Raw genomic sequence first — 20,665 nt, 5'->3', positions numbered from 1 at the left:
ATCCCCTTTCTTCTATGCGGCTAATACAGTTGATAGTTTTATTTCTCTGACTGTTGACAGAAGGCTTAATTGGCTTCTTTTGTATGTGGAAAGTGTCACTGTTAGAATGGAGGTCTCAAAAACCTTCTAAGGTTAATTTTAACGAGCAGGATGATAACCAGTTTACCATTATGTACAGCATCGGTCCGCTTGCCTTTGTGCATTCCCTCAACAGGATAATGCTGGCATGGAGTTGGCCCCTCCTCGTAAAGTTTTGTGAGTCAACGTCATGCTCCTTAGTTGCACAAAGACATAAGCTTCAGTAAAGCCAAATATCCACCACCAATCGACTGTTATTGAACACTTTCCCCTTGATTTACAGCACTGGCATATGCCAGCGGTATAACCCTTCGGTTTTATCAGCACAGAAGTCTTCATTTCCACAAGGCAACTCCTAGAAGTAGGGGGGTGTGGTTTTAGAGAGCTTGATCATTAAGTTTCATTTATCTGGTATCTGTAAAGGAAACTAAGAGAGCAATCCATTTCAATAACAATGTTGTCATTCATTTGTAATTATTTAACAGTCAATTCAAAGGAAATGGTGCTTTTGCTTGTGTTGGAACTTCCCAGAATTCACCACAATGCTGATGCTGAAATGGAATATTTGCTTTGAACTGTATTTATTTATGTACATCTCCCCTGCATTTTGGAAATGATTTTCTGGCAGTTTCATTTAATTATGCAAGTTGCCGCAAATGTTTTCATAACAGCAATTCACGGGCTTCGCGGTGACACTTCAGCTGTGGCAGTTACAGAAGGTCCTGCTACGTCATCATCTCCTTCATGGTCTGTTGTGTCAGTGTTCACTGTTTGTCAGATCCGGTGGTCAACATGAGTCTCCTCTTTCATATTTTATGCTTCTAGCCTCTACCCAGGCTGTTTTACAATAAAAGTATCATCTGTTTTAATAAGCTAAGTGTTAATATGTGTGAAAAGAATGATTTCCTAAAAGCTTTGATGCCCTGCAGGGGTAGAAAAATTATCATCTATCCAGCTGGCTCTTTTACAAAATACTGGAACCGTATTAGCAACTTCTGCTTCCATTTGGTATTGCTCTGAATTTACAAGCATATGTTTTACTTCCAAATTCTCTTTTACCTTTTTTGCTTATGTGGTAATTTTCACAAATGTTGAACAGAATAGGGAAATTGGACTGATGTTATTTCCTTTATGTTTATTCTTAGTATAGCTGAAGCATGTTTTCTACGATGAGAAAAGATAGAATCATCTGGAAATAGGCCATTATAGGTAGGGAGGTAGGGGTGTGTGTGTGTGTGTGTGTGTGTGTGTGTGTGTGTGTGTGTGTTCTTAACATCTTCAACTTTTTGTCTTGGTGACCTATTTACTACAAAGCCAGCCATCAGTTCATAACAAAGGTAGAATTTTTTCGCTGTAAAGATATTCCCTACTTCATCTCTCTCACATTCACCAAACTTTCTTTGAAGACTTTTTGTGTGACAACAATAACCAACAGAGCGGACTGAAGTAGAGTCAACATTAAAATTATGTCTAGTTTAGGGGGCACCTGGCTGGCTCCGTCGGTAGAGCACATGACTCTTGATCTTCGGGTCATGAGTTCAAGCCCCACATTGGGCATAGAGCTTTCTTTAAAAAATGTAAAAGTATGTCTAGGTTAATTGCCCTGGTTATGTACACTTTCCTTTGATACCTAAGCGTCTGACATGGCGGTAAGTTTGCTTCTGAAAAGAACTCTTGACAAGCAACCGTTCTGTTTTGGTTGTGAAGGTTTTGTCATTTTGCGTATCCCCAGTAGAACAGTGGGCTTGTTACTTGTGAAATAGTTATAATGTCCTTAAACATTCTAATATTTTTAAATTGCACATTTTTATTACTGTAATTAAAAATAAAAAGTAGACCCTAATTCTATTGATATGTCATCAAGAATAACATGTATGAGGGGTACTAAGAGCCCCTAATTAGCCAAGACTGAATTTGCCTCAATTATAGTTAGTAAATGAGAGGTTATCAAGTATGTGTTGAAAGGTAAAACAGAATGTGTATCTTAAGCAACAGATCATTACTGAGAGACATTATATAATTATTGGAAATCCTCTTGGCTGGAACTTAAAATAATATTGTTAGATGTCAAGAAACAGTTGAAAATAATGACCCTATAAATACTGTTGGCAACCTTAGTCTATTACAGATAAAAGATTGAAGAGAACAATTTTATTCAGGCGTCACGACAAACTTTTGCTATTTCAATTAAAATAATAAGTAAATAGAAGGAAAGGAAAGGAAAGGAGAGGGAAGGGAAGGGAAGAAAGGAGAGGAGAGGAAAAGGGGAGGAGAGGAGTGCGGGGAGGAGAAGGGGGGAGAGGGGAGGGGAAGAGACAGAGACCCCTAACTTCAGACACAGAGGAAAATGTGCATATACACATACATGCACACGCACTGCAGTGAATCAATACTTGTGGTTTAACCAACCCGGGTAAGGGTATAGGGCATCCAGCTTCTGGTCATTCAGTGTGAGAACTTCACTCCTTAAGAAGGATATTCTTTTGACCCAAACGAGATTCGCTTCATTTTGGAAATCCCACGAATTACAATATTTTTATATAAAACAATTATTCCGAAGACATACTTTCATCCTGCCTTCGATGTCGACACTTTAAAAAAGAACTCGTGTGTTTTACTAAGTAATCTTTTTCTGCATGATGCTCTGCTCACAGAAAAGACTATTGAAAGTTCTGTGAAACTTTCCCTGAGAGTAGTAATTACCTGTACTTCTGGCCTCAGAAACGTTTTGATCAGTTAAGCATCTTAATGGCTCATGATATTTGTGGTGAAATACTTTAGGGTTCTATTTACATAATTGTATCAGTGCCTAAGGCCAAATAATGACCATTACCCTAGATTTGTGTCCATTGCTTTGCATGCATCTACAAACAAAAACGGTACCTCCTACGGTCATCCATGTACAACTCGTGAAGCCATAAGCCATGGTCCGGTTTCCTGAGCATCTTGCACTGCAATTATTATTGTTCTAGCCTCCATGGAAAGGGATTTTGTTTCCTTAACTTCAGAGTCTTAAAGACAGGAATGATTAAAATTTGTGTTATCTTCAAGACCCTAAATATAGGATGACCTTTAGACTTTTACATTAAATTTTAAAATATTAAAGCCAAATGTACCCTTGAAAGATCAAAAAGAGATCATATTAGGACAAAGAACCAAGACATTCTACTTCGGTCCATAAGTAGTTAAACTTCTGAAACATCTTCTGCATAACACAGAAATAATTTTTTAAAAGTATAAATAAACAATGGCAGATCCATGCTGCTAATAGAAGGAACCGAGTTTGTTTTAAGGTATATCCCTAATCTTCTCAAATTATCAAAATAATAATACTGGCCCTAGCTGTCATCACTAGCATTCCCAGGGCACCTCCACGTACCAGGAAATGTGCTACGTGCTTTACCTATATCATTTCTAACCTGCTGAGCTAGATGCCATCATCTCCATTTGTGCTGATTTTCAGGTTAAGGAATCTCCCACTCATAGAAGATAAGTGACTTGTGAATTGTTGAATCAGACTTTGAAATTGTGTCTCTCCAGTTTCAAAGTCTCTGCTATCTCCACCATAAAGTCTATGCTATCTCCACCATACTTTAGACTTACAAAACCTGAAATGGTAACACAGTACCACGGGAGAGGCCTGGACCAGGAATCCAGATCCCTGAGTTCCAGCCACGGTTCTGCCATTGATTGTCAGAGTGAGTGTCAAGAAGTTATGTCCCCTGCCTAAGACTCAGTATAGTTAGTACATATAAACTGAAGAAATTGGTCCAAAACTCCAGACGGTTTCTGAAATCTCTTCCAGATTTTAAAACAACTAAATTAAATTAGTTTCAACTATGTTAGCAGGGATGGCAAAAATTACCAGATTGGTTAGATGCTAAGCCTTGCACCCCAGAGTAGCAGTTCTTAAGGTGTTTTGTTTTGTCATGGCCAAGTGAAAGCAGGTATCCCACCCAAGAATCAACAGCAAGTGCAATAGATAAAGAAAAAAGAGATTCTGTATAAAAGAATAGCTGTACCATGACATTCCGTGTATCTACCACCAGGGCTCTGAACCCCTTTAGAAAAATAGCTGGAACTCATCCATTCCATATTCATGCAAAATCTTTCTGAGCGACCAGAGTATTTTAAACAGAGACTGTCTCTTCCTCTCAAGCCGTCATAGTTACACATGTTGAGTTTAAAATCTCCATGTTAGGGGCGCCTGTGTGGCTCAGTCAGTTAAGCTCAGGTCATGATCTCGCGGTCTGTGAGTTCGAGCCCCGCGTCGGGCTCTGTGCTGACAGCTCAGAGCCTGGAGCCTGTTTCAGATTCTGTGTCTCCCTCTCTCTGACCCTCCCCCATTCATGCTCTGTCTCTCTCTGTCTCAAAAATAAAAAAAAATAAAAATAAAAAAATAAAATATCCATGTTAAATTTACATTTTCAATTTAGAAAAAAATGTGCCTTATCTGGGTAAGAAAAATCTTAAAGTTCTCCTGTAGTGAGAGAGGTCATGGATGCGCCAAATGGTTTTTCAGCTTTCTATGCAATCTCTCTTACCCTAGTGTGTTTTTTTCTTACATATTAAACACCATTGTCAGCAACCTTTTTAAAGTTTTTATCAAATCGAAACCATCTACAATTGTCTAATCCCGATATAGAAGTATGACAAAGATCTTCTAATTCTTAAGACCCATTTTTATTTTTTTTAATCTTTTTTTTTTTTAATTTTTTTAACGTTTATTTATTTTTGAGAGAGAGAGAGACAGAGCATGAACAGGGGAGGAGCAGAGAGAGAGGGAGACACAGAATCCGAAACAGGCTCCAGGCTCTGAGCCGTCAGCACAGAGCCCGACGCGGGGCTCGAACCCACGGACCGTGAGATCATGACCTGAGCCGAAGTCGGACGCTTAACCGACCAAGCCACCCAGGCGCCCCTTAAGACCCATTTTTAAATGTCTACTGTGATGTTTCTTCCCACACACTCAGGCTTCAAGGACATGCAGTGCTAGCCACAGGTTCCCGTGTGTCAGGAGAGAGGCTGGGTAGTTCCCGCAAGACTCTGGTTTGGACAGTGGTGGTGTTTCCAGAGTCAAAACTGACCTATGCAGTAATTGCCCAAGAGCACACGCTGTGGTCCTTTCCTAATGTCCAAGAATATTACAACCTGGAGGTAGTTAGGGGTTGACTGAAATACATCTTATTGTCCAGGATGCACACTAAACCCACCTACCTCTCTAAATCTTTGTATATTTACTGGGCATTGCCCTTCTTGAGTCCCTTTGAAACAATTTCATTTCAGCTCTCATGTTGCTGAAGACACATCAGGGTGCAGTACTTAATTGGTAAATCATGCAGATTAAATGTTCTCATGTGTTATAAACTGATTAAATATTTAATTGTTGAGGAGTTTCATCTCAATGAGATTTTTTTTAAATATTGTGGTGATGTCTTATAAAATTAAAAGTAATTCTTTAAATGATAGTTAATCAGTTATATTCATCCAAATAGTTTTTTTATAAAGGATTAATTTCTCAGGACTTTTCCTTGAAAAGAATTCTTTTCAGTAAAGCAACTCTAAACACTGTTAAGTAAAACTGACCTACACTATCTACGTGAATTCGGTAGCCATCCTAAGATACGATAACATACGAAGAAAAAACAAACTGAACCTATGACAAGAGGATATATTTCTCAAAATAAAAGTCATTTTCCATTTCTGTGCTCTCGTCTCTGGCTCTGAAATAAGAAAGGGCAGAAATGCTCAGAATTTTTGAATGCAGTTTCACATCAGCGCCCAAATTGTGACTCCAGAATTTATTCATCCTCAGTAAGATCAGCACTACTGTTCTTAACTTCCTTAAAGATTCAGTTTATTATGTTGATTTTCACAAGAATAGTTGAAATCAACAGAGCTTGGATAATAGTGGCTGCTAGATGAAACTTTCCTACCGTGATGCCCTCCATGATACGTATTTAAAGCTGACTCTACTTTTTCAGTCCTTTGGATAAATTTCTTTGTGTATGCAATCAGCCTCTTTATTGGGAATGCAGGCTGCAGCCCAGTAAGACTGAAAACTTCTTTGTCTTCTTGCGTTTCTTATAATTCTAAGATATTATAGGTATATTCTCTAGTATGTAAATGTTAATTTAAAAAGAGCAGTTTTCTTCTTTTTGATAATCTTTTACTTTCAAATGACTAGGAAGTTGTTCTATAAACTACATAAATCAGTCTAGATTCCCATTACAGAGGATGTTCTCTTTGGTTTTGCCTCTGTATAAAAAGAATTCAAATATAAAACATTCAAATATAAAACTGTCGGACCATTATGCCCAACCATGATTGTCCTGTCACCAATCAAAATTAAAGGTTAGTATCACTCTCATAGCCATTATGTTCCTTCATCGATAGGAAAGGCTGGATAATACGTTCAATGATGGACTCGAGGCTATTTGAGGTAATGTATTTCTAAACATGGTTGTGCCACAGACTAAACATGGTTTAGTACTTCATTGCGTCCTAAAGGTAGATAAAAAGTTTGATCTCCATTTGTTATCTGTGTTACTTTTGACACTGTTAGTGGCTCTGATACGTTGTTCCCAGGTGTTTGGGTTTTTGTGTTTAATTGTCTATATTTCTGCTTCATTTTACCTACAGTATTTGGTCTCACGCTGAAGTCGTTTGACCTCTTTTAAGATAGTCCTAGTCAGACGTGTTCTGCGGAGCATCTTGTCTGCCTCAGTAAACGCCCTCCACAGCTTGCTCCTTAGCGGTTTGTTTCCTCAGAGTTTGTTTCTGTTTAAAACCTCTGCTCTCGAATTACGGCTGTCTGGTTCGTTTTTGTTAATAACCTTTATTTTAATGTTAAGCTATTATTTGTAAGTATAAGAATTTATTGAAGAGTCTACTTTTTGATGTACGGTGGGTGCCCGAATAGCTCTGGCAAGTCCAGACGCAGCCCAGCGCCGCCAGAGGCCCTCATTTGAATCTAAGCTGTTGGTGAATTAAAACCTGGGAAACTTGAGATACGCGTGCCTAATTGCCTAAAAGAAACTCCGCGAGAAAGTGTATTGTAGCGTGTTGATCTTATTTCTTTGATAACTCAAAAGAATCTTCAAGAAATATGTGGGCTTCTTCCTTATATTCCTGAAATGTGATCATGAAACACAATGGTCATTTGGCACATTCCCAGAAATAGACGTCTTTGCATGAGGCACCTGGACATATGTGGCAGGTCTGTAGAATCAGCTAATTAACAACACAGGCTTAAACAGGCACCTCATCTGGCAGTGCAGTTAGTTGCCTGATGGTGCTCAGCAGGACTGGGTAGTGCTTTTTATTTTTCTATCCTAATGGTCTGCTGCCCACCTAATTTTGCCTTATTGTCAGTCACTACTTACCGCAGCTTGGGGCCCTCCCAGGAGGCTAAATTATTATCAAAGGATTAGGGAGATGTAGCCTCGCAGCTCTGACATTTCTGATTGCTTGTCTATGCCAGAACACTAATTAGCTGTGACTAATTAAGAAAAATGTCCCTGCCATAGAAAACCATTTAAAAGAACTGAGAAGTGGAAAAAGCAATTCAGAAGCTGAGCAGTGCTCAGATTTGCCGATGCTCTTTAGATTTCCACCAGAGCCTTAACTCACCTTTAATTGTGCTCAGAATTTAAAAAAAAAGAGAAAGAAAGAAAGAAAGAAAGAAAGAAAGAAAGAAAATCTCACATGTGAACTGATCTGAGGTTGTGCTTGAATAGGAAGAAAAAAAAATTGTTGATCACGTAACCTCTCTTAGCGAGGGTAAAATTGTCCCTGATGAATGGAAGATGACAAAACTTTCATTTTCATGGAGACATTTTTCTAAACCCCAAATGTGTAAATGTACATCAGCATTCATTCACCCAAGCCAATAACAACGACTTAATGGTCACTGAAGGAAGTTAGAATATTCCCTGGACTGATGCTCTAAAAGATGGTTGAAATGATCACAAGCAGCACATTGAGCATTTTAGAAGTTATTTAGTGTTGATTTCATGCCACTTCCACATTTAAGACAGTCTGGAAATTGTGGCTTCTCCACGCAGAGCCTGGTGTCTCTGCAGTGATTTTACATGCTTGTACTGCGACTGGCCACCAGTGACTTATTACTAAAAATACCCGGGACTCCCCTGAGACCAGTGTCTCTGTCAGTTGACCAGTGCAATGTTTTCATAGAACTGGTGACTACTACTCTCCTTCTCTTCCAACCTAACTTCATCAGCAAATGTCACACGGCCTCAGGCCACTTCCCTGTGGTGGCTTTTTGAGCTCCTCCTCTGTCAGCCCCCTCCTGTGCAAGCCTTCCCTGCATCCCTGGCAGTGCCTCTCATGAGTGGACACAGCAGTGACAGCCAGCCAGACTGCCAGCCACCGTTGACTAAGTCCAACTGGAAAAAAAAAAAATCTGTGTAAGGAAGGAGTTGTTGTGGCAAACCATTATTCGATGTGTCTACTGAATGCATTGAAAGGAAACTCTATAAAAGAATAATATCCAAAGGTACTTACCAGCACCTAGAGAGAGCCCTTACTTAATTTCCTGATTACGGCCCAGCCCTAAGTAAGAGACCATCTAAATTTTACTGTGTTCATACAAGCAGAATATTTTGTTTGAAATAAAATTCTAACCCCATCTCACCTAAACTTTCATGCTAGTTTTTAAACCCATTTTCCCTTTTCCTCTTGGTGGAGAAAAAGCAGGTAGCCAGCATCCTCTAGGGAATAATCCTTCCTATATATGAAGACTGTTATTAAGGCACTTGTCATACTTGTCTACTCCAGGATAAATAATCCCTGTTTGTTTAACTTCTCTTCATAGGCCCCTTTCCTAGCCCTCTAATCATCTTCGGAGTTGTCCTTTGAAACTTCTCTAAGCGTTCTCTGTCATGCTTAGGGTTTTGAGTCAGGAATGGGATGCAGTGTTTGAATGTGGTTGAACAAGATTCTTTCAAGCCACGTTCCTACTTACACAGTCTAATATATAGCGTCCCCATACTTTTCCTCTGCAGATCCTCAGAAATTTGGTTCTGTATACTCCCCACAGCTCCTTTTGTTGGCTTTCCCCTCAGTGACTGCCCATACTATACGCATATAATGTGTATGTTTATTGATGTAGAATGTCCGTTCAGTTGATGTGTTGGATGCATGAGGAAACCTCCCATTCACTTCATGTGTATGGGATAGTGTATGCGATAGTGGTGAATACTGGAACCGAAAGGTTTGGCCTGGGGGCCCCTGGGTGGCTCAGTCGGTTCAGCATCCTACTTCAGCTCAGGTCATGATCTCACAGTGAGTTTGAGCCCCACATTGGGCTCTAGGCTGTTAGCACAGAGCCCGCTTTGGATCATCTGTGCCCCTCTCTCTCTGCCTCTCTCTCTCTCTCTCTCTCAAAAATAAACATTAAAAAAACATTTGGCATTGTTTTATCCCACACAGATGGATATCTCTGTCACAGTGATGATGGGATTCTAATTAAAGTAGGAAATTGAAACTCCCCTTATTAACCATTTATTCAACCCCCCCCCAAGTATTTATTTTGTAGAGGCCACATGCTATGTGGCAGCGTTAAACAGGATACACCAAGTCCCTGTCTTAAAGAAGCTTACATTCTTATGATCAAATGGGCCTTTTGAAAAAGTTAATTTCTCATTAAAATGTTTGACATTTTCATCTCCAGAATTAACATTAACATATTTTCTTTGAAATGGGTGTATTATGGAAAACTAAAATTTAATTCCCTTCCAAGAGAGATAATAGTGATTCAAGAAATTCATTTATTTATCTGTGTCAAGTGGAAGATTGGAAACTTGCCAAAAATTAGGGCCGGTGCAAGGTTCATCCCCACACAGCTCCACTGTTTGCAGTATCAAACGCCATGACTGCAAGATAAGGGCACACTCTTCCTCTTTACCCTTCGTGAGTTCTTTGCTCAAAAGCCAGGCTTGTTTCAGGTCCCAGGAGAGTTGTCACGTTCCCTTAGACTGAAACCAACAATGCCATAGCAGTGATACTTTTCTGCCTTTAAAAAAAAAAAAAAAAAGAGCTCTTGTACAAAACCAGCAAGTATAGAAGTCACCCAGGACATGTCACTTGGTGGTCAAAATGCACAGGCAGCACTGCCAGCCATCCTCCAGATAGGCTCCACAGCCCTCAATAACCTGTAGGAATGGGGCCCAGTACCCCAGGGCATATGCTGGTGAGGCAGCTCCCTGCTTGCATGACAGACTCCCAGAGCCGAGCACATCAACACCTGAACACGTGGTATTAGATCTGGTGTCTGTAAACTATGTAGGTGGATACTCGTGTATGTCCTAGACCTAGGGGTTTGTTAGTTTACAGTACTTTCTCCTTTATTTAATTCATCACTTACGTGAAATTAGACGGTCACATTTAAAGCTCCGTTTTAGTCCTATGTTAAGTTTTTTTAGCTAAACGCCATCATTTACTTTTTGGTGATTTCTACAACTTTCACATCTATTAAATTATTTCTCTATCAACGAGACATGCCATTCAAATCAACAAACTGGCTCTGATACTCTCCTATCCTTTCTCTATTAAAAACCTCACTCTCGGGGCACCTGGGTGGCTCAGTCAGTTAAGCGTCCGACTTCAGCTCAGGTCATGATATCACGGTCCGTGAGTTCGAGCCCCGCGTTGGGCTCTGGGCTGATGGCTCAGAGTCTGGAGCCTGCTTCTGATTCTGTGTCTCCCTCTCTCTCTGCCCCTCCCCTGTTCGTACTCCGTCTCTCTCTGTCTCAAAAATAAATAAACGTTAAAAAAAAAGAGAGAGAGAGAGAAAAAAAAACCTCACTCTCACTATTACGTATGTAGCACTTTATATCTCCAAGTATTCTAAAGCATTCTAGTCCTTCGACAAATATGCAATGCATGCTATGTGCCAGTCTGTGAAGGGCTGGAAATAGCAGTAAAAATAAGACTTGGTTGCTGCCTTGCGTTTACACATAGCCCATTGAGACAGATGTATAGCACATGGTGCAATATTTATATAGATGTCGGTACAGAGTTCTAGGAGCAGGAACTGTAAGAGCGTCTAATTCTGCCTAGTAGGAGATAGTGTTGGCTTCCTAGCAGAAGTAATGGTTGAAATGAGTTTCAAAGGCTGACGTGGATCTGGCTGGGGAAGCATACTTTGGGATAGAAGTCCAGACGGAGGGACTAACGTGACCAGAAATCCCAGACTTAGAGAACCCCAACATGCAGCAGGGGACCGGGTCTTTCCATTTGCTAGGGATGGATCCTGTGAGAGTGAGCCAGGAGTTGGAGACTCCTGGAGCTGCCATGGAGGATGGTAGCTAGTGAGTTCAGTCCTTACAGCACTCTCCAAAAGTCATTTTGAAATGACGGTCTCCCATTTCTGTAAGGAAACTTCAGTTTCAGTTTCCAGGAAGACCTACTAATAGTTAATCCTCAGGCCTAGATTTTTCTCTCCAGCTTGTGCCATCCAATACAAGCCCTTCCAGGAGTCTGATACCTATTTTTATTCAGATACTGCATTATGAATTTAAATGCAATCCTGACCAAAATCGTGTACCAAAATGCCTCATTGAACCAGATGAAAAGGTCATAGTGCCCAAATGAACCATTCAGAGACTATGTGCCCCAAACTGGTACCTACAGCAATATAACTGGACTGACTACTGAGTTTGGCCAAGCCAATGATTAGTCATTTAAGTCAAAAAATTAGTCAAACCAGCATGCATCCCATCATTTGTCATGAAGTAGGAGAGAGGGGAACAGCTGATTATCTGAAACTTTCACTTTGTAATGAATCTTTTTAACACCAGGAAAAGGGCCCCAGAATAAACTTACAGAGGCACTTGCCTACTTGATAATAATGAAGAATAAAGAACAGTATTGATGTCAATGCTCTTTGTGTAGCTTGGGAAAAGATAGGCTAGTTTGATAATACTATTTCCAGGACATTTTGGAATGAAGGGAATTTTCGATTAATGAAATGTGCTTGTACAACTCCCAGTTTATGGAACTTATCCTGTTATGTAACTTGTATTTTGTAACTTAAGAAGATCTAATTCATCTAGAAATATCTTGGCATTTACACATTTTGTGTCAGTTTTTTTTAAGTAATCTCTACACCCAATGTGGGGCTCAAACTCATGACCCAGAGATCAAGAGTTGGATGCTCTACTGACTGAGCTAGCCAGGCACCCCTAACTTTTTTTTAAACACACAAACAAAAAAATATGGTGGCACCTGGGTGGCTCATTCGGTTAAGTGTCCAACTCTTGGTTTCTGCTCAGGTCATGATCTCATGGTTCATAGAATTGAGCCTTGCATTGGGCTCTGTGCCGACAGTGTGGAGGCTGCTTGGGATCCTCTGTCTCTCTCGCTCTCTGCCCTTCCCCTGCTTGCTTGTGTGTGCACTCTCTGTCTCTCTTTCTCTCTCAAAATAAAAAAAAATAGTATGGGGGGAAAAGTATTGAACTTCAAGAATAGGAAAGTTTTTCTAGCATTCAACAAACATTTATTAGGTACCAACTCTATGCCAATCTTTCCGTGTTATAAGCACTTTTTACATTTTCTTAACAGGCATCAAAATGCTCATAAACTCTCTTTTGTAGACTTCCTGATAGACTAGAAAATGAAAACCACCCTGCATGTCAGGTTATTATTGAATATGGAAGAAAAATGACACGAATCAAATGCTTCTCTGCTCTATGTTAATAAAAACACATGAAAAAAGCTGCGTATATAGATCAAGTCCCTTTATGAGTAAACCAAGGATCTTTTTTCCTACATTGCCTTGTTTTGTTATAGTGGGGGAAAAAAACCCCTTCCCAGTATTCCTAAGCATTAAGGTGTATGGCACCTTAAAACATCTTAAGAATAGGGTGGCATGGTGTGGGGCGCCTGTGTGGCTCAGTCAGTAGCTCCTGCAACTCTTGATCTCTGGGTGGTGAGTTCAAGCACCACATTGGACATAGAGATTATTTAAAGTCTTAAGAATGGGACATGTGGGAAAGGCATAGCAGAAGAACCACTTGGTCGGTTATCCTAAGGGAGTGTGGTTCTTGAAAGAATTGATTTACATTACCTATTACATTATTAGGTTTAAAAATATCTTTGGTCTTTGGAAACACAGCTTGCATTCACTTGCAAGGAAGTGTGGTAGACTTATTTGAAACAATTAATAAGCATTTCCTGTTTACTTCACAATCCTGTATTACAGTAATGATCAGGAACCCCCAGGAAGGGTAGAGGTGGTTTTCTTAGTTGTCTGCTGGAAGCAGCAAACTGCCCTTAAAGAATCAGAGATTTTATTGACAGAACAGACTGTTTTCTAGAAGGGACTGGAATAACCTAGCAGTCATGAGTACAGACTCTGAATCATGTATCCATATAGATAAGATATAAATCTAACCTTGCCATGCATACCTATTGTATAAATCCAAATAAGACGCTTAATCTAAACTCAGTTTCCTACCTATATAAGCTCAGTTTCCACATTTTAGTTTCCACTTCTGAAAAAATTCAGAAGTAAATGAAATTTTAACTGATGCATTAAATTTCCCAGGGAGAACTTAAAAAATCAGATGGCTTTATAATCCGAATTCATAAAAGAATGGAAATGAGTAACTGTACCTCACAGTTCTTGAGAAATCTCATTCACTCCTCATTACACTTTTCCTGTTTATAATGTATTTGCACTTTGTTAAAAGGCCAAAATGAGTAAGTTAATAACAAACAAAATAACAGGTGATAGAAAGTTCTGGAGCTCCAGGCTTGCATTTTTTTTTCTTTCGAAGAATAAAGCTGTATTTTAGCACCATGTAGAAAGAAAAAGTGTGATAATTTGGCTTTTCCCTGCAGTTCATTTTTTACAAGAATCACAAGCTGTATTGGTTCTAATCATGCCCTTTATTCTGATGATCAAGTCTAATATCATAGTATTTTGGGAGAACATCAGAATCTTCTTATTTAAAAGCCAGGTTCACAGACTCTACCCTTCATATTACAGATGAGAAGACTGAGACAGAGGGAACCCTGACCAGCTCGGTCAGGCAGACAGAGCATAGAAGGTGCTGGCCCTTTTCCCCTCTCAGCTTCTGTGTGCTGTGTTGACAGCCAGCCCTCCGCTTCCACATTCAGACCCAAGCCTCTATTTTTCCCCCACGAATAGTTCTGGGTCTAGCTGGGAGGCTTGATGGGTATGGGGTGGGTTGAACACTTCTGTATTTTTAACCATAAGAGACTGGTTTCAGTTTCCCCAAAATGTTGCCCTCGCTCCTATTCCAAGCCAACAAAAAACCTGCACTTAAAACTTTATAGATGCTGGTGTTTCAGGGGTCTGTTTTGTGGAACAGCATAGCATCGTTTCAGTGGGATGCCTCATATAGAGGAGGGAAGTGTTGGTGTTACTGTTTCAAATTTACCATAAATATAAAATTTGTACTTTAGTGTTTAGAAATGGGAAGTGACTGGCCATGAATTTAGTTCTGTTAAATAGATGCAGTGTTGACAAAAGAGACACTCAATGTACAGTGAAGCATTTATATTTAGTGGGGCATTAATGTTTCTAAATATTTTGTTGCTCTCCAAAGCTACAAAAGGATACTAAAGAATGCCTTATATTTATCAACTTATCAAAACCTTCAGCATTTAAAAAATATCATTTGTTATTTTATTCAATTCAACTTGGCATTTAAAAGGTACCTATTTCCTAAGGTGGTATTTTCTAGATGGTATTGTGGTTGAACTTGGTGACTCAACACTTATAAAACCGACAGCTTCCCCTGAAATAAATGAAGAAATACATATACACTGGAAATTTAGCCGTTCCATATCTTAGTGCACTAAAAACTGTTGGCTTTCTTTTTTTTTTTTTTTTTTTCTGTTGTTCACCTATTGAGCTGAGCCTAGCTGGAGAAGAATGAAAATATATCAACTAGTTGTACCAATTCATAATCAATAAAAAGCTAAACACTTAAGCAGAAAATATATCACAGATTTGTTCCCTAGCAAAGCAGCTATTTTTGCCTTGCCATCATCATCAGAAGCCACATTCTGACAGAAATCATTTGCTCGAAGCAGCCGTGATATATACACCCTATGTGGTCTTGTGGTTCAGATTTAGGAATATCAGCCACAGAGGGTCTAAAGGCATTGTGCATTAGTATGTATTGAGACCTCATTCCAGGTGGCCAGCAGCTGGACTTTTTGAAAATAAAACTTCCAAAATAAATGTGAAGTGCTTGTTTCCAGGCAATAAGTGTTACATTTAATTGAATCATCCTCCAAAATGTTATAAATTAGGCAGAAAAGGGAGTTTGCATATTTAATATATTTGTTTTATATTTCCACTAGTCAACAGAATAATGAAATTCCTTAACTACTTCTCTTTAACTTGCATGAAGAAAGCACGGTATGTTGCTAAATCTCTTTTCACCAGCACCGCGGAGAAACAACTTTAATCCTTGTTAGAAAATTGCCGAGTCTGGGACTGACAAAGAGCTCATGCTTGTTCCATTGTTAGTGCTCCCCGGCCCCAAGAGCAGAGCCCTTTACAGCTGCGTGGATCCCGCCCGGCTCAGCTGCACTATTTAGGAGAGGAGGTTTGTCAATTTCTATTGACAATGGAGAGAGTTTTTCAGGGCCTGTAGCAGTGCTGACACAGTTGGGGATCAATGCCAGCCATTCAGACTGCACCCTCTTTCATTGCTTTGGTTTGTTAATTCAAGACTAAAGGTCCACTGAGGGGGTTCAGGGTGTTTAAGAAAGCTGATGAACTGTTTAAGAAAGCTGATGAACTGCAAGCATTTATAGCCCTGGTGTGGCAATTTCCATAGTCAGTGGCAACTCCTGGCACTGAGGGAGCTGTGTCCTTGTTGACCCTCTTGTTATTAAAAATGCACAAGTGCTGCGCTTCTCAATATTTCAACAATCTTTCATTGTCAATACCACCTTCTGAGCCCTTCAGCTTGTTGCTTGCTCTAAAGATCTTCTTAGATTGGGTTTGAAAACTTCACCTTAAACACTAGATTAGACTGATGTTCTGTTTTCCGTGCTCCTGTTGATTTGTTGAACCTTCCCAGGGCTGGAAAGCAAGTAGCAGCTTGATGGGGAGACGGGCTGCTAATATGATTTACCAGTCTACAGTCATGCACAATAAGTGTGAATAAATACAGGGGTCTCACAGAGTCAACCCTAGCCTTTCCTTTTCTTTTATTTTTGCTTTAAAAGAAATATCTCAAGAAAATGAAGTGAGTAATGCATGCCCTTACAGGAGTTGAATGAACCACAAAAAGAAAAAAAAAGACATATTTTTTTGTTAAAGTGGTAGGCTGCTGTCATGGAGTGATGTAGAAAAAATGTAGAATATACACTTACTGCTTTATTCCGAAGTAGACCAAAGCAAAGAAAGAAGCAGTAATGCCATACCCATGACTTCAGTGCAGACCACAGCGCCCCTTCCTTGTCGTCCCCTGAAGGGAAAAGTGAATCGTCCACCCAATTGTTTTATAAAATTAACTTTTCCAAAATGAAAGGACATTTTCTAACATTCACACTTTACTGGACATTCACCCTTTTTGAATGCTTTTTTTCTTCGTAATGTTAAAGGGTTGGTTTTGTTTGGGGTGGGGGAAGATGCAGCCAAGCTACCTTTGACTTTTTTGTCAAGATATAAAAATGGGACCTACCATATTGCAGCACCCCAGAGAGGAACATGTCAATGCCAGCACCAGAAATAGGAAACTGCTGGAGATTTCCGTTTGCTTGTTTTGTTTGTTTGCTTATTTGTTTGCTTATTTATTTGCTTGGAGTGCGTGCATGTGTGTGCGTGCGTGTGTGTGTGTGCGTGTGTGTGTGTGTGTGTGTGTGTGTGTGTGTCTATCTCCTCATATACAAGAAAGAAGCAGTCCTAGTGGGTTTTTTGTTGTTAGCTTGTTCTTAGTAACAACATAAACTCTGAGCAAAAGTACTGCTTTCTCTTTATTATTTGTTTGTTTTAGCTGAAAATCTTCAAAATGCTTTGACTTGGAGACCAAAAAATAGGCATTTGTATCTGATAGAATTATTTTTCGTATAGAATGTTCCTTATAATTTGGTTGCCTTTAAAGCTAAGATGATGGTAAAGTAGCTTAAGCTTTTTTTACTTAAGAGTGGTTCTCTTTTTCTCTCTTTTTATAGTTAACTTCAGATCATTTGATTCCCAACTTATTTTTCTCTAAAGTTATAATTTTGGCATTGTGTTAAAGAAGTTATATTAATAATAAATTTCTGTGTTACATTAAATGCCCTTTTGATTATCACTTAATCATAAGTATCATTGATGTGTAATAGGAAAATGAGTTAAATTAATTTTAAATTGTGTAAGGATTTCTTAACATAAAGATGCATAGGGAGTAATTTTAAGAAAGGATTTTCATTTCCCTCAAATTCATACAACTTACAATAAATATAGTAACTTTATAGTCTGACAGATTAGCTAGTATGTTATGCTAGACCATATATCATCTTTTGTTTCCCCCAACAAAAAAAATATATTATCTCTTGCAAAAGGACTATAATTTAAGAGTTACAACCATTGTGACTACATTTTAGCTTTCAAATTATCTGGAGAGTGGTGTGGAGGTGAGGGTCTTAATTTAGTATATTCAATATCACCAATACCTGGGAGTGTTTATGTGTATTAAAATAGAATTCAAGAGGTTGAAGCTATAAATAATTTGAAATAAGGAAGTATAGGATTTAAATACCAGTAGAAATTAATATGTCAGCTGAAGTACTGAATTCATTAGCAGTTTATTTTTTTTAAGAATTGAGGAGTGTATCTTATTTTGTAAATCTTATTTCTGATAACTTTTACAAAAATGTCCTGAAAATTAAGAAAGCAGTCATTAGGAAAGAGCAAAGTCGGGTACATGAGTAATATTTTTTTTAGATCCTAGCCTATCTCACATTTTAAAAACCTGAAACTTCCATTCATCCATGTGATATAATATTTAGTAAATCAGTTACTCATTTTAATTACCTTATCTCATTTTATGCATGTGTGTTCAGTGTATTAAATTAATAGAAATAAGTCTAATGAAATGTGAAACTAATTCATGTTTAATTTATGCTTAAAATACCATTTCTTATACCAAATTTTGTCAGAACAAGGTTAATAAATACGAGTCCAGATGAATTTCAGACTTACTTGTAACATGTGATGGTACTCTTAGAAATTGAATTTGTCATTTTAATACAGAAGAAAAATATTTTTTATGATTTTTTCCCTGTGTTTGAATACCTAAGACATATGTACCACACGTACATAACATATTGTGTCACTATGTTTGTGTTTACAAACAAGACACAGAATCCCTTTTCTCATGAAACTCTTGTTATTTCCTAAGTGCTGAATGGGCTTTGAGATTGATTTCTTACTGTTATCTGAATGAGTAGCATTATTAATTTTCCAGTACTACCTAAACCTAGTTCTAGCGTGTAGTGCTGAATCCCTTAAAATGTCACCACTAATGGCAGATTGCCTTTAAAACACAAAAACAAAAACAAAAAAACAGGAACAAATTTCTTATTCTATACTCGTAGACATTATACAGGAGCAGGAAATTACATTGGAGAAGAATTTCCGTTTCCCTCTCAAGAAAGTGGTAATAAACAGAGGAAAAACTACGAACCCTCCAAAAACACTTGTAAAATGAAACCAATTCTTTCCTTTCATAATTTGGTCAACTGACATCTTTTTTACTCTTATAGACACAACAATTCCATCCTGAATAATGTTCCTTCCTCAGGCGTCACATCTTTATTTTCAGTGGTTTTAAAACATCTTGGCAAATACTTAACGATACTAGGTAAAGGTGTGATTGAGGATGTCTTACCATCACTTCTGTAAAACGTTATTTCTAGGTATTGACTGCATGCGTCATGGCATAAATCTACTCTTTGATTTTTACATAACATACAGGCTAATAAGAAATTTCCCTTTGTAAGTAATTTACCTACTTTTTCCTGCTGTTTGGGAGTCCATTCAGTCCCATACCATGTATTTAGTGCCCATTGTTACCTACCAATTACAAAGCAGGCCTCTAGGCCTGCAAGTGCAAAAACACGGTTTCCCTTGAGTATGTTACAGCTGAAAGACTAATGTTAATTCATGTAGAGAACAGCCTAGGTCAACTTAGCAGATTTTCTAGCAAAACATAGAATTCTGTTAACAGGAAATTATAGCATTATTGACTTCAAGTGCTGATCTGTGGTCATTTCAGAGTGTTTCATTACCCCCTCATTACCGAATCTGTTACATGAATACTGCAGAGGCTGTTTTCTTTTCTGTTCTCCTCCCCTCCGCCCCCATCCTTCTTTCCAGCAATGGTACAGCAGTTCCATGAAAGTCATTTGTGTCTGGTTGGCTGATAGATTAGACCTTCAGCTTCATATTTACCAACTGAAGACGCTCATCAAGATTGTGAAGGTAAACAAAATGTGTTGAGATGTGAATTGCCCACCAAGCTATAAAGAATAATGGCTAGATATTGACATACAAGAAAATTGTATGTGACACACCTGAGTGGATGTAAGTACTTTAAAAACATCACTTTCAGCAGTGCTATGCCACTGTTTACTTCCATTTTCAGTTAGATTATCAAGTAAATGTAAATTTTTCTGCACTAATAAATAAAAGATATTTTATCAGTAGTCAAATTTTAAGACAATGTACACAAAGCCTCTGGCACATTTACCTGATTGTAGTAGGTCCACAGTAATTTCGTTTTCATTTTCTTAGGTAAAGAAATATTTTCTCCTCCTGATACATTTGCTTCATGCTTATTAGGATCGCATATGATTATGAGGACTTTTTTTTTTTTTTTTGAACGTGCGCACATGCATGTACTCATGTGCAAGCTGGGGAGGGGAGGAGAGAGAGGGAGAGAGAATCCCAAGCAGGCTCCACGCTGTTAGCATAGAGCCCACAGCCGGGCTTGATCTCACCAACCATGAGATCATAACCTGAACTGAAATCAGGAGTTGGTGCTTAACCAACTGAGCCACCCAGGTGCTCCATGAGGGCTTTGGAATTGTATTGGCCTACAGCATAAGGAGAGTGTCCGTTATTTTGTCATATCCTGACACAAAAGTAACATTGTCATTGCCTAACTTCTTTAGAAGCATGCCCCATCTGACACGTAAGAGATGATCAGTTTGAGTGTTGGGGAACATCCCAACCAACAACAGGTGTCACATCCCTTAAGGCCATTTTGTCTTTTGCTCTTCAAAAGAAAAGGTAATAACACACGTATTATATTTATTGAGTATATTTATTTACTTAACGTGATTTTATTAATATATATAATTATTTAACATGATTTTTCACGCTCCGTAATTCTAATGGAAACACAAAATTTGCTCCAAGTGTAACTTTTTCCTAAAATTAAGACAAATCCTACTTAATGACCAAAAACATAACTCTAAGCTATTGAGAATCAGCTGTTCTTTTGAAAAGATGACCTTCCATTTTAGTGCCATTTGTCAAATGCAATACATATATATATATATATATATATATATATATATATATATATAT

General features: G+C 38.5%; 1 protein-coding gene across 7 annotated transcripts in view; it reads left to right on the top strand.

Annotated features, from left to right (window-relative positions):
* The window catches only part of CADPS2 (calcium dependent secretion activator 2), a 545,032-nt gene that overhangs the window by 519,053 nt on the left and 5,314 nt on the right, over window positions 1-20,665 (top strand). For 5 of the 7 annotated variants that reach the window (XM_049641753.1, XM_049641747.1, XM_049641748.1 and 2 more), the window contains one exon: window positions 19,451-19,555. The exons of 1 other annotated variant lie outside the window; for it this stretch is intronic. In XM_049641753.1, coding sequence (XP_049497710.1) covers window positions 19,451-19,555 — 105 coding nt within the window. Of the gene's footprint in view, window positions 1-749; window positions 1,539-19,450; window positions 19,556-20,665 lie in introns of those variants that run through there. One more of the 7 variants, XM_049641749.1, reaches the window with a different exon arrangement.

Source organism: Panthera uncia, chromosome A2 (assembly GCF_023721935.1).
Source record: "Panthera uncia isolate 11264 chromosome A2, Puncia_PCG_1.0, whole genome shotgun sequence".
NCBI lineage: Eukaryota > Metazoa > Chordata > Mammalia > Carnivora > Felidae > Panthera > Panthera uncia.
Note: the sequence above shows the minus strand (reverse complement) of the source record. Positions and strands in the feature narration are given on the sequence as shown.